A 23,698-nucleotide genomic window follows, 5' to 3' on the forward strand; every position below is an offset into this window, starting at 1 on the left:
AGTACACAGTTGTGAGGGGTAGCGGGAGGTAAGCACACAGAGTCTCGATTTCTGGGATTACAAGCAGATTCGGCACACTTACTGACCTTGCTGTGGTGTCTGTAATTCCTCTGCTGTGTCGGAGGGCTGGAGATGAGTTTCGTGGAGCCAGAGGGAGAGCTCAAAGTTTTCATTGCATAGGCAAGCAACGTTTTCAAGCTCGACAAGGCACTTGTGGATTGTTTCTTGTAACGAAATCGACAGAGACAAGCAAGTATGGATGAGATGAGCCTGGACGGATGTGTCACGGGGGGGGTTTGCTCGACGGAGCACAGGGGAAGTGAGTCTTGGACAGGTGATGAAACACGGTGTTTTGCATTAGGTCCAGTGAAAGTTTGTGGTTACTCAATATCGCACAGTAAAAAAGTCCACTCGAGTTTGCAGTTTGCGGAGAGTGAGACGACGTGGGAGGTTGAACTCAAGCATTGCAGTTTAGTTGAATTCACAGCTTGCAGTAAAGTATGATGAGGGCAGATGTTCAATGACACTAAGGACTTAGGCAGCAGCGAAACATCGGTGCCTGTGTCCACTAAGAAAAACTATCCTGACAAAATGTCTTTAATATAAAGTCGTCAGTAATTATCCGTTTGTTCCCAGATAAAATGGAGCACTGGGGGGTGGCTGTCATGTTGTACACAGGAGGTGGCACCCAGACCTACCACTGATTGGTGTTAAGGAAGTAGCAAGGTGGTCTGCAGCTCCGTGCAGCCACACCAAACCGTTTGTGGAAGTAACAGTACGGGTAGTGCGGTTGCATTTCCTGCGGAAAGTTCGTTGCCAGAGGTGGTGGCCAAGGTTTGGTGGCCGCAGCAGGTTCAGTTGCAGGAGGGCATGTGACTGTGGGCGGAGCTGGTGACGCCCAGATGCTTGTTTACTGCTTCCCGGAGTGAGCGGAACATTGGGTACAGTGCAGCCTCGGCCGCATCCGGCCACGGGATGAAGAGCCTGAACCTGAGATTTTCCAGGTAGGCAGTGGCTCGCAAAATAGAGCAGTGATGCATCATGTAGTTTGTCAACAATTGTAATTCATTGCTCGACAGGTTCAGGAGACCTCTGAGCCAAAGCAAAGCAGATGTGAGGAGATAGTTTATCTGACCAGATGGTGAGGAGAGCTGTGTCAGAGAGTAGATCGGCACTGACCAGGCATGTAGCCATCTCCACAGCTGGGAAGGTTTGTCATTGCCTAGTTGCTCGACGTGGAGCACTTGCCGTATTGCTGCCTCAGTTGAGCGTGCAAGCCGATGTAGAACTGTCTTTTTGGCTAGAGTGTATCGGGTAGCTGAGTCTGGGTCATCAACCAGGTCAGCAATCAAGTCCTCCTGGTCGTGCAGGTGGGCGATAAGGCACAGAAATCTGGTTGACTCATCGAGTTTGTAATGGTTGAACACTTCGTCTACAATTCTGAACTAGGTTGTTGCCCTGTCGGGATTAAACAGCAGCAGCATCTGTAAGCATTGTAGAATGTTCAGAAGAACAGGTTGAGTTGAATTCATCGGGGCACTGCCTGACGCGAACTGTTGCTGTTGCAGTATTCCAGGAGAGTGTGCATGCAGGGGATGTGGCGACGAGGGTTGGTCGGGTGGCGGCGTGAAAGTGATGTGTTGAGGTTGAGCGCGATCCGTTGTTGCACAGAAGGCCAACCCGGTAGAGGCACCGTAATGTGTCGATTGCGGTTGCACAAGCTCAACACGTTGCGGGTGTGTTGGGATTGATGCATCGCGGAAGACCAACGTGGATGAGGCACCGAGATGCGCCGAGAACGGTGGCGGAAGCTCGACTGTAGTCAGCGCGGGGGCGACATCACCTGTTCAAAGTTTGAAAACACGTGTTAGTCAGAGGAAAGCTCGATGTACGATCAGAGCTGGAGCCACCTGCATTTCAGGGAGGCTGCGGAGGTGCGGGCTGTCCAGAAGCGCAATGCGGAAAATGATGTAAAACGTCGGATGGAATGTGTGAATGTTCACCGTTCATAGTCACTCCACTCAAAATGGTGTGCAGATGAGGTGAATGTCATGGCACAAAACACTGAGGCATAGCAGTGGGACGGAGGAGGAGGTCAGGCACAGCTAACAAGCTACTGTTCCTGTTGCAGGCCGAGGTATCGAAGCAGGAAGGTATGTACTGATGCTGAACCAAGGCAGGTGCGGGCATGGTCGGATGCTGAGGACGTTGACCTGTGAACAAAGCAGTTCCGGCCACGTGGCAGGAATCCGCGTGGTACTGCACAGATTGCGGCATGGCAAATCATTGTCCTGGCAGTGGTAGGTTGTCCAACAAAGCATTTGCAGAAATCGGCATTGGTCCCGCACTGCACGGAGATCTGTAAGAGGTAACTGCACCGTTGATGAGGGAAGGCACATGTGGTGGGAACAAAGGCATCAGATAGGCAGAGTCATGCACACTCCTAACCTCACTTATTGTTGCAGGCTCGAAAACTTCCAGCGTAATTGGTGTAATCGTCAAGTGAGAGGCATTGTGTTGCAGTCCTGGCGGGTGTACATCACCCGCAACACAATGCATGTCGATCACAAAATCCGGCATTAGGCGTTGGGCCAAAGTCATTGTCTGAATGATGTTTTGATGTAGTACATGTGAAAATAACCGACGCAGAGGCTGTGGACACAGTAAAATGGCAAAAACGGAAGACGTTACAACTTGGGGTCACCAGTGAGGTGGATGTTCGGGTCAGTTACACGAAACAACACCTTATTAACAGTAGTTCATTTATTCATCTCTTTACACAAGCAAGGCTTACAAAGAACTAGCTATGGCGGAAGAAAGCAAAGATAATCCTAGCTTAGCGTCCAAAGACAATGCTCGGAGTCTAGAGAAAAACGTATATCGATGCTGGTGTCGACCTCATCGGCGCCACAACACTGTTAAAAAGGTTTAGAATGTTAAAAGCAAAAAATAAGAGTAAAATTGTGTGCAGAAAGAGGAATCAAACTCATTGAAGATTAACATAACTTTATTACAAAAAAATGGAACTTACATAATTTGCTTTAATGAGCATTGCTGGATACTATAAAAAATATCCAACAGTTGCTGAATCCTTTCTGAGGAAAAAAACAATGTTCAATCTCTGTTCACTCACATCACGTTCTGGTACAATAGAATTCATAAACAGATACACTTTCCTCTTTATGTATTTTATCAATGAAGGCAGTTTTTTAATTTCTTTCATTTTTCAGCAAACATTTGAAAATATTTTTTTAGGATATTTTGTTCAAACTACTTTATAACAAGTGCTGCTGTGGTACTATATATTCACATACATTTCTTAATTAGAAAAATGCAAATGATACAGGAAAAGCAAAGTATACCTCTATTCAATGGAGTTAATCAATGAATGTACTATTATCAACATTATGAAAAGGATAGTTTCTTCATCTGCTATATTCTATCCTGGATTTTCCATTGCATGTACTATTTTCCAACTCCAAGGTTTGTTGGAGTCACATAACACAAATTGCAACCAACCGCAGTAAAATAATGTGATGATAATTTGTAATAAAATAGCCCCTTGGGCATACTTTGCAACCCCTAAAGAAACTACATTTATTTTATGCTTAATTAACTGTTTAATGCTACAATGCACCTATAACAATAATTAGTTTGTTTGGGACAACTTATGTAAAATCTCAGTCTGCTATTGTATTCTGCACTCAGTAACAAGTTTGTGAACATGTGAGAAATATTGTGCTTTCAATAATCACAAAGTAATTGATGTAAACATGCTACATCAATGAGTACAAATTGTATTTTGAAGCTTACAAATTTATTTTCAGAAAATCAGCTAGCTATTTTTGATAAACATATTATTTGAAATTCATACACATGGAATACTTTTCATTCTTTTCTTCGACTTTAATTAACTGAAATGCAATATGTATAATTATTTTCTGAAAACTTTTAAGTTACTTTGGAATTCTTAACAAAATTATGTCCATGATCATACAAAATTGTAAGGCATTTTTTTTTTGTTATTTTTCTATGAATGTGAATTAATTTTGTAATACACAAGCTGGTGTTGGTGAGAAGGATCCATTTGGGACAGGCTGAGAAGCAGTCATTGAAATGAAGGATATCTTGTATGGCAGTGCATTCAGCAATAGGATGGTCCACTTGTTTCTTGGCCACAGTTTGTCGGTCACCCTTCATGTGGACAGACAACTTGTTGGTTGTCATGCCTACATAGAATGCAGCACAGTGGTAGACCACACGACTGGTTTCACATGTAGCCCTTCATTTGGTGGGGTAGGTGATGTTAATGACTGGACTGGAGTAGGTGGTGGTGGGAGGATGTATGGGACAGGTCTTGCATCTAGGTCTATTACAGGGGTATGAGCCATGAGGTAAAGGATTGGGAGCAGGGGTTGTGTAAGGATGGATGAGTATATTGGGTAGGTTCGGTGTACGGCAGAATACTACTGAGGGAGGGGTGGGAAGGATAGTGGGGAGGACGTTTCTCATTTCAGGACACAATGAGATGTAATCAAAAATCTGGCAGAGAATATAATTCAGTTGCTCCAGTCCCTGGTGGTACTGAGTTACGAGGGGAGTGCTCCTCTGTGGCTGGACAGTGGGACTTTGGGAGGTGGTGGGAGATTGGAAAGATAAGGCACGGGAGATTTGGTTTTTGTCCAAGGTTGGGAGAATAATTATGGTCAGTGAAGGCTTCAGTGAGACCATTGGTATATTTCGAGAGGGACTGCTCTTCACTGTAGATGCGATGACCACTGGTGGCTAGGCTGTACGGAAGGGACTTCTTGGTATGGAATGGGTGGCATTTGTCAAAGTGGAGGCATTGCTTGATGCTTAGTAGGTTTGATATGGATGTTGGTACTGATGTAGCCATCTTTGGGGTGGAGGTCAACATCTAGGAAGGTGGCTTGCTGGGTAGATTGGGACCAGGTGAAGCAAATGGGGAAGAAGTTGTTAAGGTTCTGGAGGAATGTGGATAGGGTGTCCTCATCTTTGATCGAGATAGCAAAGATGTCATCAGTGAATCTGAACCAGGAGAGGGGTTTAGGATTCTGGGTGTTTAGGAAGGATTCCTGTAGATGGTCCATGAACAGGTTAGCATAGGATGGTGCCATGCGGGTGCCCATAGCTGTACCCTATATTTGTTTGTAGGTAATTCCTTCAAAGGAGAAGTATTTGTGGATGAGAATATAGTTGTTCATGGTGACTAAGAAGGAGGTTGTTGGTGTGGAATCCATTGGGTGTTCGAAAAGGTAGTGTTCAATAGCGGTCAGGCAATGGCCATTAGGAATGTTAGTGTATGGGGATGAACTATTTTCTTTTTCATTGATATGCTCAATGTCCATCCTCTTTCTCTTCCTACCTGTGTTTCTCTTGTTGCCTTACAAACTACACTGCATGCTCTACTTACGAGCCACACTGTATCAACTGTCTTGGCCACATACAACAGACAGCTTCAAGACTACCCTGATTTTTGGTGCAGCGCAATATTGTATTTCACCCTACCAACCCCTACCCACCCCCACACTTTCTCCATTCTATCCCAGTTCACAACCACTAATTCCACCACCCAGTCACATCTGTCATCCCCCTTCTTCCCACTTACCCACTCTCAGACCTGCTACCCACAATAATATAATAGAGGGAAACATTCCACGTGGGAAAAATATATCTAAAAACAAAGGTGCTGTAACTTCCCAAAGGAAAGCGTTGGTATGTTGATAGAGACAATAAAAAACACACAAACACACACACAAATTTCAAGCTTTCGCAACCCAAGGTTGCTTCATCAGGAAAGAGGGAAGGAGGGAAGGAGAGGGAAAGACGAAAGGATGTGGGTTTTAAGGGAGAGGGTAAGGAGTCATTCCAATCCCTGGAGCGGAAAGACTTACCTTAGGGGGAAAAAAGGACGGGTATACACTCACACACACACACATATCCATCCGCACATATACAGACACAGGCAGACATATGTAAATGCAAAGAGGTTGGGCAGAGATGTCAGCCGAGGCGGAAGTACAGAGGCAAAGATGTTGTTGAATGACAGGTGAGGTACGAGTGGTGGCAACTCGAAATTAGCAGAGGTTGAGGCCTGGTGGGTAACAGGAAGAGAGAATATATTGAAGGGCAAGTTTCCATCTCCGGAGTTCTGATAGATTGGTGTCAGTGGGAAGTATCCAGATAACCCGGACGGTGTAACACTGTGCCAAGATGTGCTGGCCGTGCACTAAGGCATATTTAGCCAAGGGTGATCCTCATTACCAACAAACACTGTCTGCCTGTGTCTATTCATGCGAATGGACAGTTTGTTGCTGGTCCTTCCCACATAGAAGGCTTCACAGTAAAGGCATGTCAGTTGGTAAATCACATGGGTGTTTTCACACGTGGAACTGCCTTTGATCATGTACACCTTCCGGGTTACAGGACTGGAGTAGGTGGTGGTGGGAGGGTGCATGGGACAGGTCTTACACAGGGGGGAGGGGGGGGGTTTACAAGGGTGGAGCCAGAGGGTAGGGAAGGTGGTGTGGGGATTTCATGGGGATGAACCAAGAGGTTACAAAGGTTAGGTGGACAGTGGAAAGACACTCTTGGTGGAGTGGGGAGGATTTCATGAAGGATGGATCTCATTTCAGGGCAGGATTTGAGGAAGTCGTATCCCTGCTGGAGAGTCTGATCCAGTCCTGGAAAGTATCCTGTTACAAGTGGGGCACTTTTGGGGTTCTTCTGTGGGAGGTTCTGGGTTTGAGGGGATGAGGAAGTGGCTCTAGCTATTTGCTACTGTACCAGGTCAGGAGGGTAGTTGCGGGATGCGAAAGCTATTTTTAGGTTATTGGTGTAATGGTTCAGGGATTTAGGACTGGAGCAGATTCATTTGCCACGAAGACCTAAGCTGTAGGGAAGCGACTGTTTGATATGGAATGGGTGGACTTCAATATATTCTCTCTTCCCATTACCCACCAGGCCTCAACTTCTGATAATTTCAAGTTGCCGCCACTCGTACCTCACCTGTCATTCAACAACATCTTTGCCTCTGTACTTCCGCCTCGACTGACATCTCTGCCCAACCTCTTTGCATTTACATATGTCTGCTTGTGTCTGTGTATGTGCGGATGGATATGTGTGTGTGTGGGAGTGTATACCTGTCCTTTTCCCCCCTAAGGCAAGTCTTTCCATTCCCAGAATTGGAATGACTCCTTACTCTCTCCCTTAAAACCCACATCGTTTCGTCTTTCCCTCTCCTTCCCTCTTTCCTGATGAAGCAACCTTGGGTTGTGAAAGCTTGAAAATATATATATTAGTTATTCTTTACTTTGATCCTTGTGATTTCTCGCCAATTTTAGTGACTTTTCACCTTTCTCTATTGTCAACGCCCTCAGATTTCATCTTGTTTCCCCTTTTGCATTCATTTCATCCGTTCGTGAATTTTCACATGTATTTGGGGGCATTACTGCAAAATTTTTTGGACGTAATTCTACATTATTTATGTAATTTTTCACATTTTTCCACCACCATGGATTCTTGCTCCTTCCATCTGTGTCAGTACAGAAAAGTTTCCTTATACCTAGCCAGATCCCAGTCCCACAAACTGTTCCTATGTTGTTGCTTGGCTCATGGAATCTCCCCTACTGCCCTTACTATCAAATTACCCATCTCTGACTGCTACCCGTCTTCCACAATGACCTTGACCTATTCAGAATCCGCCAATCCTTAGCACTTACCAACATAGTCCTGCAAAACCATACCAATCAAGCCCAAACCTTCTTGCAGTACCTTCTCTCCATCCACAAAATTCTGCTATGAAATCCCAAATTCCTGGAACTCATAACACACAATGAAACTCTTGCCCTGCAGGAACTTGAGCAACATGCACAATGCCACCTCAAAAAGCTCTCCATCCTGCTCACTTCCTATTCCTGCCTTGGAGTACCACTGTCCACCACCTCTACAACAGCCTCCATCACGTCCCCCCCATAGCTGACAAACCCTGTCTCGCAGACCTACTACACTTACCCCACCCTCCAAAACTCCCTCCCACTAACACACACAACCCAGGACCTAAACAGACATGCAACACAATCATGAACCTTTCCTCCAGAAGCCTTAGCCCCACAAAAATATCAGTCCTTTCCAAAGGCCCCACGTTTTGACCCACTTCAAAATCCAATAATGCAGGACTTGTTAAAAACCTTCTCTTCTTCTTCCGGCCCCTACAGTGGAAACACTTTTTCACCATCAACCCTACCAATCAGACTCAACCAAAGACCAATATTGAACCTTGCCTAACTCAGTTCACTCTCCAATCCAACCATGATCCATCCCCAATACCCCCAAACCACCTCCTGTTAACTTTCCATAATTTCTTAAAGTTGAACCTTGCTTCACTATCATTCCCCAAATCCCTCAACACGCAGACTAACCTTACATCTGCAGAAAGAACCACAGTCCACCGTCTAAAAACTGATCCTGACCATATCCTACCTGCAGACAAAGGCTCCACCACTGTTGCTTTGAGCCGCAAGGATTACCTGGCGAAAGGACTCCACCATCTGTCAGATACTTCCACCTAAAGCCTTGCCACAGTGACCCCATTTCAATAATCCAGCAGGATCTCCAGTCACTACTCAAATCCTTAAGCCCATCCCAGAACCTCTCCCTGGAGTCCATCTCTCTACTCACTCCTACCACTCCTCGCACTTCTAGCCTCGATATGCTTCCTGAAGTCCATAAACCTAACCACCCAGGATGCTCCATTGTGGCTAGTTAGTGAGAGAATCTCTGCTCTTGTAGGCCGACACCTTCAGCCTATTACCCAGAATCTACCCTCCTATATAAAAGATACCAACCATTTCCTCCGCTGACTCTCCACAGTTCCTGTCCCTTTACCACACAGTGCCCTGCTCATCACTACTGCACTACTGATGCCACTGACTGCTATTGAACACTACTTTCCCCAATGCCGAATGGATTCCAAACCAACAACCTCCTTCCTAGTCACCGTGAACAACTATATTATCTCCCACAATTACTACTCATTTGAAGGCATTACCTACAAATAAATCCAGGGTACAGCTATGAGCACCTGCATGACACCATCCCATGCTAACCTATTCATGGGCCATCTAAAGAAATCCTTCCTAAACACCCAGAATCCTAAACCCCTCTCCTGGTTCAGATTCATTGATGACATCTTTGATATCTGGATCAAAGGTGAGGACACCCTACCCACATTCCTCCAGAACCTGAACAACTTCTCCCGCATTTGCTTCACCTGGTCCTAGTCAACCCATAAAGCCACCTTCCTAGATGTTGACCTCCACCTCATAGATGGCTACATCAGTACTACCATCCATATCAAACCTAATAACCACCAGCAATACCTCCACTTTGATAGATGCCACCCATTCCATACCACAAAGTCCCTTCTGTACAGCCTAGCCACCAGTGGTTGTCACATCTGCAGTGACGAGCAGTCCCTTTCGAAATATACCGAGGGTCTCAATGAAGCATTCACTGTCAATGAAGCATTCACTGACCATAATTATCCTCCCAACCTTATACAAAAGCAAATCTCCCAAGCCTTATCTTTCCAGTCACCCACCACCTCCCAAAGTCCCACCGTCTGGCCCCAGAGGAGCATTCCTCTCATAGCTTAGTACCACCAAGGACTGAAGCAACTGAATTACATTCTCCGCCAGGGTTTAGATTACCCCTCATTGTGCCCTGGAATGAGAAATGTCCTCCCCACTATCCTTTCCAACCCTCCCACAGTGGTACTCTGCCATACACTGAACCTACACAATATACTCGTCCATCCTTACACAACCCCTGCTCCCAATCCCTTACCTCATGGCTCATACCCATGTAAAAGACCTAGATGCAAGACCTGTCCCATACATCCTCCCACCACCACCTACTCCAGTCCGGTCACTAGTATCACCTATCCCATCAAAGGCAGGGCTACCTGTGAAGCTGCAACCATTGTGCTGCATTCTATGTAGGCATGACAACCAACAAGCTGTCAGTCCACGTGAATGGAGACCAACAAACTGTGGCCCAGAAAGAAGTGGACCACCCTGTTGCTGATTATGATGCCAAGCATGACATCCTTCATATCAATGACTGCTTCACAGCCTGTACCAAATGGATTCCTCCCACCAACACCAGCTTTTCTGGATTTTGTTGTGCCTATCTGCGACTCAGCATCTCCGCTATATGGTGAGTAGCAATTATCCTTCTCCTAACATTGTTACAGTCCATCCTGGATTTTCCATTGTTTAAAATTAAAATCAGTGCTCCTTACAGAACAGATTTCTTCTGTTAACAATAAAGTTGATTCTGTTGGTCAAAATCTTCAATTAGCTCCAAAGTAGACAATTTGGAAACAAATATGTTTAGTAACACCTATAGAAGTGCAGCATGTGTGTAAATAATTGTAATAATGTTATATTGAAATTTTTCTGGGAGATATGAAATTGCATCCCATGAGTTTTATATACCAGTGCAAGGACAGCTTCCCATCTGCTACGCCAGAACTGCTTAAAATTAAATTAACGGAAAATTTTCTGGATAAAAGAGCTTTGTCCTGGTCTAATCAGCATCTTAACACAGAAATGACTTTTGCCAATTATTAAATATTAAACTTGAACAAATTTTGGTCAGAAGGTAAACGGACCAGAATATGACAGAATTTCTAAGTGGTAGCTGATGCCATACAGGCAATATGAGGATGCCTGAATTTTGCAAGAGACAGCTAGGGATATTAGAGCACCTAGACAAGCCACTGGATGAGCTCATAAAAATTGAGGGAATGAAATGGTGCTTGCCTACCCATGTTCGCAAGGATCTGGTCAACAGACCAGATGCTTCAGTAGAAGACATTCTTAAATATGTTGACAAACTGGATCATGCCTGGGAAAATACTGGCAGGTCAAATCAAAAACATACCAACAACAGAAATAGGCATAATAATAATAATAACAATAATAATAATAATAATAATAAACCCCGTGGAGGCCCGGGAAAAGAATAGGCCTCCGGTATATTCTGCCAGTCGTAAAAGGCGACGAAAAGAACAAAACACTAATAGGGCTAAGCCCCCTTTTAGCGTGATTAGTTGGTTCAGGACAGAACTAATGAAGCCTCAGACAAGCGCTGTCATGGTCGGGGATGACGCTTGAACCCTGTGCCCGTCCACAATGGTAACGACACTGCTAGCCACATGGAAAATGATTTAAATCCAAATAGAGGTGTTTTGCAGGATATGCTTCCTGCAACCACTCTAGAAGGAAAACAAAGACAGAGGATGAGATGGTCAGATGAAGTTAACCGACACCTCATGTTCTGTTATTACCAAGCAACAAACTTAGGAACCAACACAACTGGATATAGATCACAAGTATACACAACATTTATTACCAGATACCCAGAATTAAAATTTTTGACAGAACAACAACTAGCTGATCAGATCCGTGTAATAATCAAAAATAACAGGATACCCCAGTCAGAATTAGAAAACATCAAACAGCAAGTACAACAAATACTGGAACAAAATAATGTGCAATCAGAAGAAGAAGAAAATACAGTAATCAACTCAAACATCCCAGAGCAAACAAACAAAGAACAACACGCATCAATTAAACAATCGAAATCTTAAGACAGCCACCAGAACAGGCACAAATAGAACACGAAGTGACACACATGTTAGATATAGAAGAAAAATTTCAGCAGACATATATAGAATACAAAGACACAAATACAGACATTAGACCACTCTTGCATAGACCACCAAATAACCCACAAGTCGAAACAACAATAACAACTATCAACACAATCATACACAACAAAATAAATGAAAACACAACTATGGAAGAGTTACAACTACTGGTTTATATAGGAGCACTATCTACACTAAATATACACACTAGGCAGAGATCAGAACCAACCAACACACAGAAGAAACCCACAAAACCAGCATGGCAACACAGGCTACAGATCAGAATAGAAAAACTGAGAAAAGACATCGGACAGCTAACACAATTTATAAGAAATGAAATATCAAACAAAAAGCGAAAAAGGTTAGGTAAAATCTCACAACAAGAAGCGATAGAGCAATTAGATGAAAAGAAGCAGAAATTACAAGCATTGGCCAAACAACTTAGGAGATACAAAAAAAGTGAAAATAGAAGGAAACAAAACCAAACTTTCAACACAAACCAAAAGAAATTTTACCAGACAATAGATAACACACACATTAAAATAGACAATCCACCAAACATAACAGACATGAAACACTTCTGGAGCAACATATGGTCAAACCCGGTACAACATAACAGGCGTGCACGGTGGATACAAGCAGAAACAGACACATACAAGATGATACCACAAATGCCTGAAGTGATAATTTTGCAACATGAAGTCACCCAAGCAATTAATTCTACGCACAATTGGAAAGCCCCTGGGAAAGATAAAATAGCAAATTTCTGGCTAAAGAAGTTCACCTCAACACATTCACATCCAACTAAATTATTTAACAATATGAATATAATAGAGGGAAACATTCCACGTGGGAAAAATATATCTAAAAACAAAGATGATGAGACTTACCAAACAAAAGTGCTGGCAGGCCGATAGACGTACAAACAAACACAAACATGCACACAAAATTCTAGCTTTCACAACAAACGGTTGCTTCGTCAGGAAAGAGGGAAGGAGAGGGAAAGACGAAAGGATGTGGGTTTTAAGGGAGAGGGTAAGGAGTCATTCCAATCCCGGGAGCGGAAAGACTTACCTTAGGGGGAAAAAGGACGGGTATACACTCACACACACACACACACACACACATATCCACCCGCACATACACAGACACAAGCAGACATTTGTAAAGGCAAAGAGTTTTGGCAGAGATGTCAGTCAAGGCGGAAGTAAAGAGGCAAAGATGTTTTTGAAAGACAGGTGAGGTATGAGCGGCGGCAACTTGAAATTAGCGGAGGTTGAGGCCTGGCGGATAACGAGAAGAGAGGATATACTGAAGGGCAAGTTCCCATCTCTGGAGTTCTGACAGGTTGGTGTTAGTGGGAAGTATCCAGATAACCCGGACGGTGTAACACTGTGCCAAGATGTGCTGGCCGTGCACCAAGGCATGTTTAGCCACAGGGTGATCCTCATTACCAACAAACACTGTCTGCCTGTGTCCATTCATGTGAATGGACAGCAACAAACTGTGAAGGACTTCATCCAAGTATATGCAAACAAACAGGAAATAAAGAAGAGAACATAGAGGCTTTTCTAGAGGTACTAGAGAGTATAATTACAGATGTGGAAGCAATACTAATGGATGTCCTAAATGCACAGGTAGGCAAAGAAATGCTAGGGAAGAAGGAGATAATTGGCCCATATGAATACGGGAGGAAAAATGAGGAAGGAGAGATACTGGTTGATTTCTGTGAAAGAAACAGGTTGATTGTGGGCAACACATGGTTCCGTAAAAAGAATAGCCAAAAGATAATGAGATATGGATGAAGACGGTCATTGATTACTTTCTGGTGGAAAAGAAAAATCAGAGACAGTTGATGGATGTAGCTGCATTCCCAGGAGAGGCTTTTGATGGAGACCATTGAGTGGTGGTGGCAAAGATGAGTTTCGATGAATAGAAAGACATAAAGGAAGAAAGGGAAAGGAAAATAAAAGTGTGGAAACTAAAGGATGGCATGGTACGAGAAAAGTTTAAGGAGTTACTTAAGCATGAAATTCGTAACACCGAGTATGGCACTGTGGAAGAGGAATGGGGTAAGTTCAAAGAAGCGTTTGTAAGCTCTGCTGAGAAGACCTGTGGCAGAGTGTCCAGAAGGATAAAGGAATAGGAGACACCATGGTGGAATGAGTGGGTGAAGGAGGCAGTAAAAGAAAAGAAGAAAGCCTGGCATGAATGGAACAGAGACCAGGCAGCTGAAAGTAAAAGGAAATACCAGGATAGTAAAAATAAATGTAAGAAAATGGTAGGGCGGCCAGGTGTGGGGGCGGATGGGCGGGGGCGGGGGTGGGGGAGAGGGAGAGGGAGAGGGAGAGGGAGAGGGAGAGGGAGAGGGAGAGGGAGAGGGAGAGGGAGAGGGAGAGGGAGAGGGAGAGGGAGAGGGAGAGGGAGAGGGAGAGGGAGAGGGAGAGGGAGAGGGAGAGGGAGAGGGAGAGGGAGAGGGAGAGGGAGAGGGAGAGGGAGAGGGAGAGGGAGAGGGAGAGGGAGAGGGAGAGGGAGAGGGAGAGGGAGAGGGAGAGGGAGAGGGAGAGGGAGAGGGAGAGGGAGAGGGAGAGGGGGAGGGAGAGGGAGAGGGAGAGGGAGACAGACAGACTAACCATTTTCGTTATGCTGTGGCCAAAATTGAGTAAGCAGTTGTCTCGGCAATGGTGCGTGGTGGAGATATGTGAGAGGAGTTGGGACAGGGAGAGGGAAGAAAAGGAATTGAAGATCTGTAAAATCATATTAGATGTGGAACATATAGGTGCGGACAGGGGAAGCAGCTAACACTAATGCAGGGAAGAAAGGAGCACAATGGAGAACACCTTTAAAAATTAGTACACCACGCAAGAAAAGTCATAATGGTAAGACAATTGTAGTCTACAGAGAATGACATTTTTTCCACTTAGAATAATACTTATTTTCAGTTTACTTACGATGAGACGTGAAAAAGTTTGTCAAGTGAGATTGCACTTGGGTCCAAAGATGGCACCATGTCCCCATGCTTGTCAGAATATGATACTATGTTCCAGTCTTGTTTTGGTGGCACATTACAATAAGCTGGTATCTCTGTATCAAGTTTGGATGTCCAGGCTGAGGCAGCTTCTCCATTACCAACTTTTGCCTGTGTTCTCACAACTGAGACCACCAAAAATAAAAATGTCACTTGTACACCCATTATTCTCAGTGCCAACACAGATTACTAGAAATAAACAGGTAAGTGTATCAAAATGAAGCACAGATAACAAAAAACTGTACAACTTAAAAGTCCAGCTTACTTGTTTGCTTACTTGTTTTACAAATTCAGTTTATTGTACACATTAACACCAACACATCCGTACTGCATACTGAAAAAAAGAGTAATTATAGTCAACAGATATGCAGATGAAAAAAAGAAGACAAAACTGTGCTGAACCTTTTGCGTTGTTCTTTCATTGGAAGAAAGAGGCAGATAAAAATTAAACTGTAGACCAGGAGGGATAATAGGTGTAGGAAAGGAATCAGAAGTAACAGTAGTTGTAACCATGATTCAGCATCTAAAATATGTATTCCTACCACAGATACTAGTCCATTGTTAGCTTCTAACAACTTATTTTGTACATATGTTTCCTGTATTCTATCAGCATTAATTTTCCATATCTTCAGCACCTACACACACTGTTTATATTTCCTTTAAGGCTACTTTACCCATTAAGAACTGCTTTCACAATAGCTACAAATCTGAGTTTACACCTTAATGTCTGCAAGACTTGCACCAATTTCTCCAGCTTCAACAGTAGGTAATAAATATTCTTTTCTATAATACTATGAAAAGGACAGATTGCTACTCACCATACAGAGAAAATGTTGACCCACAGACAGACACAACAGAAATACTGCTATATGTTTAAGGTTCCAACTAAAAGGCCTTCTTCTAAAGTAGAAAACACGAACACATTTACACAAGCATGATTCTCACACACATGAACACCAATGACCAAGAGTGGTCACAAGTGTGTCAGATGCACTTGCGTGAAGGTGTTTGTGTTTTCTACGTTAGAAGAAGGTCTTTGGCCAAAAGCTTCAATGTATAGCACTCATTTTGTTGTGCCTGTCTGTGACTCCACACACTCTTCATATAGTGAGTAGCAATCTATCCTTTTAATAAAATTATCATTATTGCATCCAGGATTTTCCATTGTTTAATATGTCTTTCCTTTCGGGCATAATGTTAATACTTCCAGCTCATGATGAACTTCAAACTCACTGTAGTCATATAATCTGCTACTATGTTTGGCCTGATTCCCATTACATAAAGGAGACAAAGAAAAGCTATTTACTGGAATAAAATCAAACAATGGAAATTCAGGATCCAATAACAACACACGCACAGGCACTATCCCCCAGGCCTAATCCACAAACAGATCTCTAGTGCCATTTCCTCTCACATCCGCAATCCTCCCACCACCCCAAAAAACCAGCCACAAAGGCGTGTCCCCTTCATCACCCAGTATCACCACGTCTTTCACAAGGGCTTTGATTACCTACCATTGTGCCCTGAAAAGAGGGATGTCATATCCAGTATATTTCTCACACCTCCTAAAGTGGTGTTCCATCACCCACACAACCTCCACAACTTCTTAGTCCATCCCTATGTCACTCCCATGCCCAACCCCTTGTCACAAGGATCGTATCTCTGTGGAATACCCAGGTGTAAAACCTGCCCAATCCACCCACCCTGCACTTCCTATTCCAGTCCTGTCACAGGTTTATCCTACCCCATCATGGGCCAGGTCACCTGTGAAAGCAGCCATGTCATTTACCAACTCTGCCGTAATCGCTGCACAGCTTTTTATTTTGGTATGGTTACCAAACAGCTGTCCACCAAGATGAAAGGCCATCACCAAACTGTGACCAAGACCAAAGAAGACCATCCTGTGGCACAACATGCATCTGAACATAACACACTTGATTTCAATGGCTGCTTCACTAACCAAGGCATCTGGATCCTTCCCTCCACTGCCAGTTTTTCTGAACTGCGCAGATGGGAGTTATTCTTACAACACATTCTCCACTTCTGTAATTATCCTGGCTTCAACTTACAGTAATATATTGTCCCCACACCCTCCACCCAACAGTTTCTACCCCCTTTGTCCTATCATCTCCTCCCACCCTGTTTATATGCAGCCCTCTGCCAATGCATCCACTCATCTTTCCCTGCTACTCTTTCTGTTTTGTACTTTTTTCCCCACCTCCCTGGCCCACAACCTCACAACCTCCTGACGCTGCACCTGTTGGCTGTCTAGTCCGTGCACACTCCACCAGAAGTGTTCATCTCTCTCCCCACCAGTGCGCTGCTATCCCTTCCCCTTCCCCACCCCTTCCAGATTTCTGCTTGCATCCCACATAATGTTGAATTCTGACCCGAGATGTTGGAGTTGGCAGTCTCGTGTGTGTGTGTGTGTGTGTGTGTGTGTGTGTGTGTGTGTCTACGCACACACTTGCCTCTTTTTACTGATGAGGGCTGTGGCTGAAAGCTATATGTGAGTGTTTGTTAACTGTGTCTGTCTGCAGCTTGATGTGTCTACTTTACAGTAAGTAGCAATCCATCTTTTCATACTTTATTGACTTCCTGCCTGGAGTTTCCATTGTTTGATTTAAAATTTAGAATGAAAGACATTAGTCATTGTCCTTACCCACCCATCCCCTTCCCTGTTCCCATTCCATCACTACACAGCCCTCATTCCATGATCACACCAGTCTTTTTACTTATCTCCTTTTCTGCTACACCCCCACCCAGTCACCTCTCCCATCATGCACTGGTGCTGCTGCTCGCAGTGGGGCCTCAGTTGCCTGAGACAGCAGTCATGGTCATGTATGTGTGTGAGAGTTGTGTTTGCATGAGTGTGTATGTGTGTCTGTTGTCTACTTTTGACAAAGGCCTTACTGACTGACAGCTTTATTTGTGACAGTCTTTTTGTTGTGTCTATCTGTAACTCAGTATCTCCAGTATATGGTGAGTAGCAACTTTCCTTTTCATAATATTGCTACATTCCATCCTGGCTTTTCCATTGTTTGAATGAAAGGATATAAATGAAATGTTTCACTGATGCATTGTATCCTCAATGAAAGCAAGGAAGAAATGCAGGTCATGTTGAATGGCATGGACAGTTTAATGAGCACACACTCTGGATTGAGAGCAAACCAAAGAAAGACACAAGTAACGAGAAACTGTAGAAACATGAACATCAAAATTGTGGGCCACGAAGTAGACAAAGCAAAAGAATTCTGCTACCTTGGCAGCAAAATGACACCTAACAGATAAAGCAAGGAGTACATAAAAAGAAGACTATGCAGGCAAAGACAACACTGCTACCCAAAAGAAGTCTGGTAGAATCAAATATCAATCTTAATTTGAGGACGAAATTTCTGAGAATGCACATTTGGAGCACAGAATTGTATGGTAGTGAAATATGGTCAATGGTAAAAATGGAAAAGAAGAGAGCTGAATCATTTGACATGTGATGCTACTGAAAGATGTTGAAAATCATATGGCCTGATAAGATAAGAAATGATGAGGTTCTCCGCAGAATCAGTGAGGAAAGGAACATGTGGAAGACATTGATAGAAAGAACAGTGAGGAGTGATAAGACATGTGTTGTTACATCAAGGAATAACTTGCATGGTACTAGAGGGAACTGCAGACTGTAAAAACTGTTGAGAAAGACAGGGATTGGAATATATCCAACAAATAATTGAGGTCATTCGGAGCAAGTCCTATTGTGAGATGAAGAGGTTGGCAGAGGAGAGGAATTCAGAGAAGGCTGCATCAAACCACCCAGAAGACTGATGTCCCCAAAAAAATCTGCCAGTAAGTGTACTGTCCGAAAAAGGCATCTGGATGCTTGCCAGTGGGTCTCAACTGATACGTAGAGAAAGTTCTGATGGAGGCTATGTGGTGGACTGGGTGCAGCTGGCTGCAAATGACACATATCAGCTTGTATGAAGCCTGCCACCTGGGTTCAGAGGCAATCTTCAGTTACTACAGGTGGCTTGTAGCTTTGGTGAAGACAGCTAGCCTCACATGCAGGCTGAAAGCCATGGTAGTGTTTTGCATATTTCATGCTGATCATGGTCCACTTGTTTGGAGACAAGTGGCAGGCATAAATCAGAGGCCCAAACAATTATTTGATGATCTCAGGTGCCGATCTTTCGACCCTTACTATTGGGTGTGGACCCCTCTTAATAGGTTGGGCATGCCCTACATGCAGTAAGTGGTTACTAGGGTAGAAAAGTACGTGTGGCACACACATGTGGGTTTTTCAGGATGGAGAAGTATTTCCACAGTTATTAGAGAACGAGCACAAGCTCAGATTACAAAAAGATGGGGGAGGGAATCAGCCACACCCTTTTCAAAGGAACCATCCTGGAATTTGCCTGGAGCAGTTTAGAGAAATCACAGAAAACCTAGGTCTAGATTGCTAGACAGGGAGTTTAACTGCTTTCCTCCCCACTGTGAGTCAAGTGTAATAACCACTGTTCACATCTTGCCTGGTTGGAGATTTTTGACTCAGATAACTTGTGACAGGGAATCAGCAATAACAAGGCCATTATAGTACAACTGATTAATGGAGTAAATAGGAATGTAGAATGGTAGGAAGTTATTTCTGCTTTGTAAGTGTGACAAGAACAGATTTCAAATCAGCTGAGTAGTCCAAATGAAACATTCATACACGAGGCTGAAAATGTTTTGTATAAAAGGACAAAGTACAACATTCATCAGATAGACATTTGCTAAAAGAAGTTATGAGGGATGGAAAATACCACCCATTGTTCAACAGCTGTGTTAGATCACTCCCCCAGAACCAAAGCCTCCTAGACAAATAGAAACTGAAAACAATCAAAATTAGCAAAGAGAGAACTAAGGATGAAGCATCCCATGAATTTGAAAGTAAAATTCTCTCTTCCAGTCTGACAGTAAATCCTAAGAAGTTCAATTATTATGTTAAATCAGTGAATGGATCAAAGCCATCTCTCCAGACATTCAGTAACCATAATGGTATCAAATCAGAGGAGGACAGAGAGAAGGCCAGAACATTAAATTACTTTTTCAAAAATTGTCTCATTGAGGAAGATCATACTGTGGGTTCTCCAATTGCAACAAAACACCAGAATGACAGACTGCAAAATAAGTAACTGCAAGATAGAAAATCAACTATAATTGCTCAAATGAGGAAAGGTAAGTGCTCCGGATGGTACACTTGTATAATGCAAAAGAATTGTTCCTCTTCTTGCAGCAGTCTACCAGCAGGAGAAGTGATGTGTGTTCATAGTGACTGGAAATATGTGTAAGTCATTTCCATTTTTAAGAAGTATCATTCAACAGATGCACATAACTATAGGCCGATACACCCGATGTCTGTCTGTTGTTACATTTTAAACACATTTGATGCCATTGTTTTATGACCTTTCTGTGCACCAACAGTCACCTGGCTGCACTGGAAATGCTGACATGGATAAAACTGCTAAATTCTGATATTTCAGTGATTAAAATGCTGCTGTCGAAGTGATAGATCTTTAGTTTTAGTACATCTGTGGTTGTACACATGTTAGCATATATGTGTTTACATTAATCAGGTGTCAAATAGTGACAGCAGTTAGAGTTGTAAGGGCAACAAAGTTAAGCACTTATTGTAGTATTGTCATAAATAACAGATTGTATTATATGAAGTGATACAGAAATTCAATCCACAAATATGGAACAAGGATACCTATCAAAATCCATATCATGTACATTATTAGTGATGAATGAATAAATTAATATTATTTGTTTACATAGAACAGCTGCAATATTTTTACCACTTTAGAGGATGAAAATAACAAATTGTGTTACTATGTTTTACTAAAAGCTTTGTTCACTTTATACTTGTGTACTGAACACAACTTAATCTGATGTCAGTCTCTGCTCTACTAGTAGTTCATTCACATACACAAAACATCATATTTTACAGTAAATATCTAGCAACATAATATTCAGCTCTACAGTAGCATTAGTAAACAATATACACAGGTTCCTTCTATAGATTATGTACTGGCCTCATATGCGAACTGCTTTTATTAAATAAAACTGTGAAAAGACACATAATTGCAATTTTTTATTTAGCATCATAAGTGTGAAAACTGTCACAGAGTAATGAGGAATGGTCGCAGTGTGAAAACTGTGTACACTTTTCTCATATAGGCTGCTGTGGAGTCACCAGCTTGGATGAATATGTGGCCAGCCATTGGCACTGAATTCATCATCATAAGTCATTGCACCCATTGCTGAGTATCATGACCCCATGAACCAAGCATCTCCATCCCAGATGGTTACCAGCTTCTCTTCGTGCCTACTGAAGAGGTAGACTGGAGATCTTCTTGATTTGATCTATCCATCTGCTTGCTGCTCTTCCTCTTGGTCTCGTGCCCTTGATCTTTCCCTGCCAGATTATTTTCTCTAGATTTTCTCCATCTCTTCTGACAATATGGCCAAAGAACTGGAGAATTTTTTTTGGTGACTCAAGATGAAAGGCATCTGGAGATATCGAGTTGTTCAATAATGGACTGATTTGTTCTTCTGTCAGCCCATTTTATGCAAAGCATCCTACACCAGCACCAAAGCTCAAACACATCAATGCACTGTTTGTCTCTGGCCTTGAGTGCCCATGTATTGCAACCATAAAAGAAGACAGAAAACACTAGCCCACTACTTGACGCTGAATTAGTTGTGCCTATTGTTCCATGAATACAGATAAAGAGCAGCTGATCTTGAGATTCAATGTTGATTTGGCCACAGCACAGGCAGAATTAAAACAACTGAGAGCTGCAAATGGCATAAGTGAAATTAGGAACAAGGTAGGTGACTGGACTGTATTCAAACCAGTCAGATCGGGCAAAAGATACTCCTAAATGTGTAGTTCAAGAACACTCTGACAACACAGAGAGAAAAATGCAAGTTAAGGTTATTAGCCAGATGGTTAAAAAAATCAAGAAGATCCTTCTGCTAGGAAGTTGTTCTGATAGGGAAATGTCTGAATTAGAACTGAACTCTATGGGTAGTGATTATCAGATAGCTAGTGTTTTTAAGTCATGTGGATGACTCAGCAATGTTACCTATGATTTTCAAACAATGGAAAATCCAGGATGAAATGTAACAATATTAGAGAAGGAAAGTTGCTACTTACCATATAGCGGAGATTCTGAGTTGCGATAGGCACAACAAAAAGATTCACACAATTATAGCTTTCGGTCATTAAGGCCTTTGTCAGCAATACACACACACACACACACACACACACACACACATACACACACACACACTCTCAGGCAAACGCAACTTGCACACACATCTGCTGTCTCAGACAACTGAAACCACACATAGTTTTTAGCTGAAAGCTAAGAGTGTAACAGTCTTTTTGTTGTCCCTGTCAGCAACTCAACGTATCACCTTTACAGCAAATAGCAAACTATCCTTTTTGTGGTACTTTTGATATTCCAACCTGGAGTTTCCACTGTTTGAAAACACACACACTTCCACATACGCACAGCTCACACACACATGACCAGGTGTTTGAGCTCTAGAGCCCTGAGGCATTGGCCGTATGTGTGTGAGTTGTGCTTTTGTGAATGTGAGTATGTTTGCTATTGCAGAAGAAGTATTTTGTCCAAAAGCTTTAATATTTTAACAGTCTGTCCCATTGTGACTGTCTGTGATCCAGCACCTGTGTATAGTGAGTAGCAATCTGTCCTTTCCACAATGTTTTCAAAGAATAAAAATCATAATACATATGAACATTATGAACATTCCCACTGAAATATGAGCAGCTCATTTTATAAGAAAAAATATCTTCTTCTATCAATATGGAACACTGAAAACCCTGAATGCATTCCTGCAGATGTGTTGTGGGTAATGCTGCTTTCAAAGAACAATATAACAAACTGCATTATGTCTAGTCCCTAATGCTAATAGTTGAACAGTGTTTTATTCATTTGATGGTAAACCAAATACAACATTGGACAGTACTAACAAAATGGAGGACAAAATGGTCCACTGATAAGAAAAAGTTATGTTCTCACATAGTATCATGCTGAGTGCTGTCATATTAAAGGCAGGCCAAAATTCCCATATTAACTCTCTCCTGTATTGTGACATCTCCTGTCTTGAAGCAAGGGACTGTTGAAGAACTCCAAAACTGGCTACTCTTTGCCAACACCTGCTTTTTGGGTAGGTGACTGCAAGATGACCTCAGATGGCAGTATATCTCCATCACTCCAGGAGGTCCACGAATCTGCCCTTCTCAGTCTTGTGCAATAACCCTGAACACCCAATTCTGGAGAGGGGAGGGCATGTCCACTCTCAACCAGGTGGGCAGCAATGTTGAATTTCTCAACTACATCCTCCTTGTCCAAAGCTACATGATCACCAAACCTTATCTGAAGTCTTCTACCTGTATGTCCCAAGTAGCAGCCATCACAGTCTGGACATTTTATCCTATACACACCTGATCTGTGGTAAGAAAAGAAAACCTTTATGTTTTGTTTTTTGTAAACTGATCCTGTCTTCGTACTAAACGTGCTATAGTATCCTCCTGGAGAGATGGAGATATACTGACATCTGAGGTCATCTGGCATTCACCTGCTCAATGCGCAGGTGTTGGTGAAGAGCAGACAGTTTGGGAGCTCTTAAACAGTCTCCTGCTTCAAGACAGGAGATGTCACAATCCAGGAGGGAATTAATATGGAAATTTGGCCTGCCTTTAATACGACAACACTAGGCATTATAGCACATGAGAACATTACTTCGTTTTATCAGTGGATCATTTTGTCTTCCATTTTGTTAGTACTGTCCGATGTTATATTTGCTTTACCATCAAAAAAATAAAACTCTGTTCAACGATTAGCCTCAGTGGCTAGATATAAGGCAATTTG

At 42.9% G+C, this 23,698-nt stretch overlaps 1 protein-coding gene across 3 annotated transcripts in view; it reads right to left on the reverse strand.

Annotated features, from left to right (window-relative positions):
- Positions 1 to 23,698, reverse strand: part of LOC124621904 — a 144,964-nt gene that overhangs the window by 77,095 nt on the left and 44,171 nt on the right. For 2 of the 3 annotated variants that reach the window (XM_047147399.1, XM_047147398.1), the window contains one exon: positions 14,689 to 14,954. In XM_047147399.1, coding sequence (XP_047003355.1) covers positions 14,689 to 14,930 — 242 coding nt within the window. In that variant the 5' untranslated portion in view covers positions 14,931 to 14,954. Of the gene's footprint in view, positions 1 to 14,688; positions 14,955 to 15,042; positions 15,107 to 23,698 lie in introns of those variants that run through there. The other variant, XM_047147400.1, reaches the window with a different exon arrangement.

Source organism: Schistocerca americana, chromosome 7 (genome assembly GCF_021461395.2).
Source record: "Schistocerca americana isolate TAMUIC-IGC-003095 chromosome 7, iqSchAmer2.1, whole genome shotgun sequence".
Classification (NCBI taxonomy): Eukaryota; Metazoa; Arthropoda; class Insecta; order Orthoptera; family Acrididae; genus Schistocerca; species Schistocerca americana.